This window comes from Halyomorpha halys, unplaced genomic scaffold (assembly GCF_000696795.3).
Source record: "Halyomorpha halys isolate HHAL.00 unplaced genomic scaffold, Hhal_1.1 Scaffold321.1, whole genome shotgun sequence".
Lineage (NCBI taxonomy): Eukaryota > Metazoa > Arthropoda > Insecta > Hemiptera > Pentatomidae > Halyomorpha > Halyomorpha halys.
In genome coordinates, this window is record NW_027115809.1 from 182882 (window position 1) to 186104 (window position 3223).

At 34.7% G+C, this 3223-nt stretch overlaps 1 protein-coding gene across 1 annotated transcript in view; it reads left to right on the forward strand.

Moving 5' to 3' along the window:
- LOC106681249 (phenoloxidase 1) overlaps positions 1–2760 on the forward strand; it is a 15071-nt gene extending 12311 nt beyond the window's left edge. The window contains exons 12-13 of the mRNA XM_014421473.2: positions 1004–1236; positions 2453–2760. Of these exons, the coding sequence (XP_014276959.1) occupies positions 1004–1236; positions 2453–2689 (470 nt within the window). The 3' untranslated portion in view covers positions 2690–2760. The remainder of the gene's footprint in view (positions 1–1003; positions 1237–2452) is intronic.
- Positions 2761–3223: the final 463 nt, after the last annotated feature.

Below are 3223 nucleotides of genomic sequence, written 5' to 3' on the forward strand. Positions count from 1 at the left end.
AAATCAAAAAATAAATAAAATTTAACGAATATTAGCAAAATTAAATAAAATATAAATGGCGTTGATGACCAATGAAGTTTGGCGCCACCAAACAACCAAACAAACAAACCAGCTAGATATTTAGTACTTTGTAAATTTTTTAATCCAAATTTGCATTCTGCATTCTTTCAAGAGGCCGTATTATTCCCTCTTGGATGAGGTCTGGACAGCTTCAATATAATGTTGATCAAAATTTAAAAAAAAATTACTAAATTGAAATAATTATATTTTTTCTCATTATATTTGAAGTAATTTAAAACGAAATGGTGACAGAGGACGAAAGATTTGTATAACATAATCACCAATAAACATAAACTTTACGTTTGTAATCAAAATGTAACCCGAGGACATGATTGCCGAGCACGTTGAGGCAAGAGGCCTGGTACATTCGATTCCCTCCTGGGTCAGTCACGGTTTATTTCACGGAGTTCTCAACAAATGCAATTTGACTTTTCCCACTTTGAAGCAGTATTAATCATCGATGGAAGACGAGCTAAAAAAAAAAATTAAATAAAGTTGTGTGCAACTTTAAGGCTCTATTACATTTTTGCTATCAACTTAAGCTCAAGCTCTTTGGTTAATAAGATTAATTGTTAGAATTCTTCAGAAGCTACCAAACTCTCAATAGAACTGTCAGTTATCGAAAAAATATTTTTTAATAAATATCATGTGCAGAAATATTGACAAATCAAAAACTTTTAAGACCCTAGAACTTGTTTTGTTTGGCAGGTAAGATTTTTAGAACTTCTAGTGGTACTGTCGGAACCCTAAAAATCATATGGAATGTTTCAAAAAATTCCCTATTCGGTCATAAGATTCATGTTATAATCTTAAATCTTATGTTAATATCTTCGACTCTTATTAGAGTCGATTTTTTCCACCCTGGCTCCGAGCTAATTATTATTCTATACATCCCTTACTGCGTATAATATTCACACATTGAATCAAGCCCCCCTTGTTATAGTGAAGGGATCCAAGAACACCATCACCCGCAAATCGACAGAATCCTCGGTGACGATCCCGTTCGAGAAGACCTTCAGGAACCTGGACCAGGGCAGACCTGCCGATGGCGACGACCTGGAACAGTTCAACTACTGCGGCTGCGGCTGGCCACAGCACATGCTGATCTGCAAAGGAAACGCTGAGGGCTTCCCTTGCCAGCTCTTCGTGATGATATCCAACTTCAGCGATGACAAAGTAAGCATGTTGAATTATCAAATACTGTTTAATTTGAAGTTTAGATATTGACTATAACGTCCAACCCTAATGCTCGAATACTACAACAAAACAATCTCAATCAAGGACTTAGGTCAGTGTATAAAGTTTCCCCACTATTTTCAATCTGTACATGATAATTTATTCAAAGCAAATGATTTTTTTTCTGGAGATTAAAATTTTCTTGCTTTAGAGTAGGTAATTAAATTGAAACAAAAAATTCTTCAGATCTTTTATCTCAATTTTCTTTGTCGTTCTAGTCGTTAGGAAACCACTGCCTGATATATCTAAATTCAAAATTTTCATTTACAACTTATTATGCTCAAATCGATCCATTTAAAAAAAAATACACTTATTCATCATGCTTTTATATTCATCACTTTAAACTATTTCATATGGGGCAGAGGGGTAACTCAGTGAGTAAGGCAGTGTGCTACTAACTCCACTGTGCGAATTCAGTGGAGTCGGGAGCTCTCCTGGTCCGCGCAAACTGTATAAAGTGGGTAGGTACCCTTAATTGGACAAAACCTGGAAAAAAAAAATCTTGAACAAACCATCTACTTGTATGACCGTTATTAACGAAATATTACTTCCTAACAAAGTACTGAATCCATGATGTTCATTTTTTTTTATGCTACAACCTCGTTTCTGAAAACCTTTGGACCAGGAATTTAAGCATATTCTTGTTGCTACCAACCACTGAAATAATTGTGCTAATCGTTTCAAATTCAAACCATATCGACGTGTTATGCAGATAAATAGTTTTAAAAAATGAAAACGCCTAATTGAACCTTTTAATTAAGAGTTTTTTATTCAATAGTCTCCGAGATACAGTTTTTCAAAAAGCAACATTTTTACCATATAACGAAAAATTAATATTTAGTGAATTCGTTTAGGCAAATATAATAGAAACTGCTGCTCCTGCAATATAGAGGTTACCAACTACGTTATGGTGTTATATTACGACGTTTTTTACTGATGTAGGTAATTTTAAACATAGCGAACTCCGAATGAAAACATTTTTTTTTTTGTAACTTTTGAAACAGTTGCCATTTTTTATGAATAAATTAAACATTGGGATGGAATAACTTCCTTTTTTCCGGACCCTTGGACTATTTCAGATTCCAGAGTACTTCATTGTATAGGAATTGAAAGCCGATAACTCATTCTTTAAAAAAGACATTGTTAACATCGCCAGGTGGACCAGACGGGAAAAGCTCCTCAGTGCATGGACGCCGTCAGCTATTGCGGGATCAAGAACCAGGTGTACCCCGACAAGAGGTCGATGGGCTACCCCTTCGACCGCCTGCCCAGGGCGAGGGTGGACACCTTGGCACAGTTCCTCACCCCCAACATGAGGGTGGTTGATGTCACAGTACAGCACTCCAACACCACTACCAGGCCTCAGGACACTCCCGATCCGAGGAGGGGCTGAAGTCCACCGAAATACAATTAAATAATGAAAAAAAAATTACATCTAATGAAATAAAAATTTTATAATCTTTACTTTTTTATTAATCATCAATAATACCTTAATACAATTACTGAACTTATGAAGAATGACTTATTATATATATATTTGAGAATTACTTATGATTAAATATCATTCAATCATTCAATTAAAAATTTGGCACCTATGTTCTGTAAGAATATTTCAATCAAGATAAGATCTGGCTGATATTAAAAACACTTAATTGTACATTGATTCTCCAAGTTCGTCGTTTTTGAGAAAATTTAAAAATAAAAGTACAAAAAGAGGCACTTTAGGCTGGTCGATTTTAATAAATAATTTGCTCTTACTTATCTTATGGAATGTTTCGTTATAAATTTCAACATCAGATGGTCCCATGAGATATCATATTGCTAGTCTAGGAGTAAAAGTATTCAATTCGAAAAAAAAATAGCACGTGATTATTTCTACTTCCAACCCAACTATCGGCGTATATGATCCCATCTAGCATATATGCTG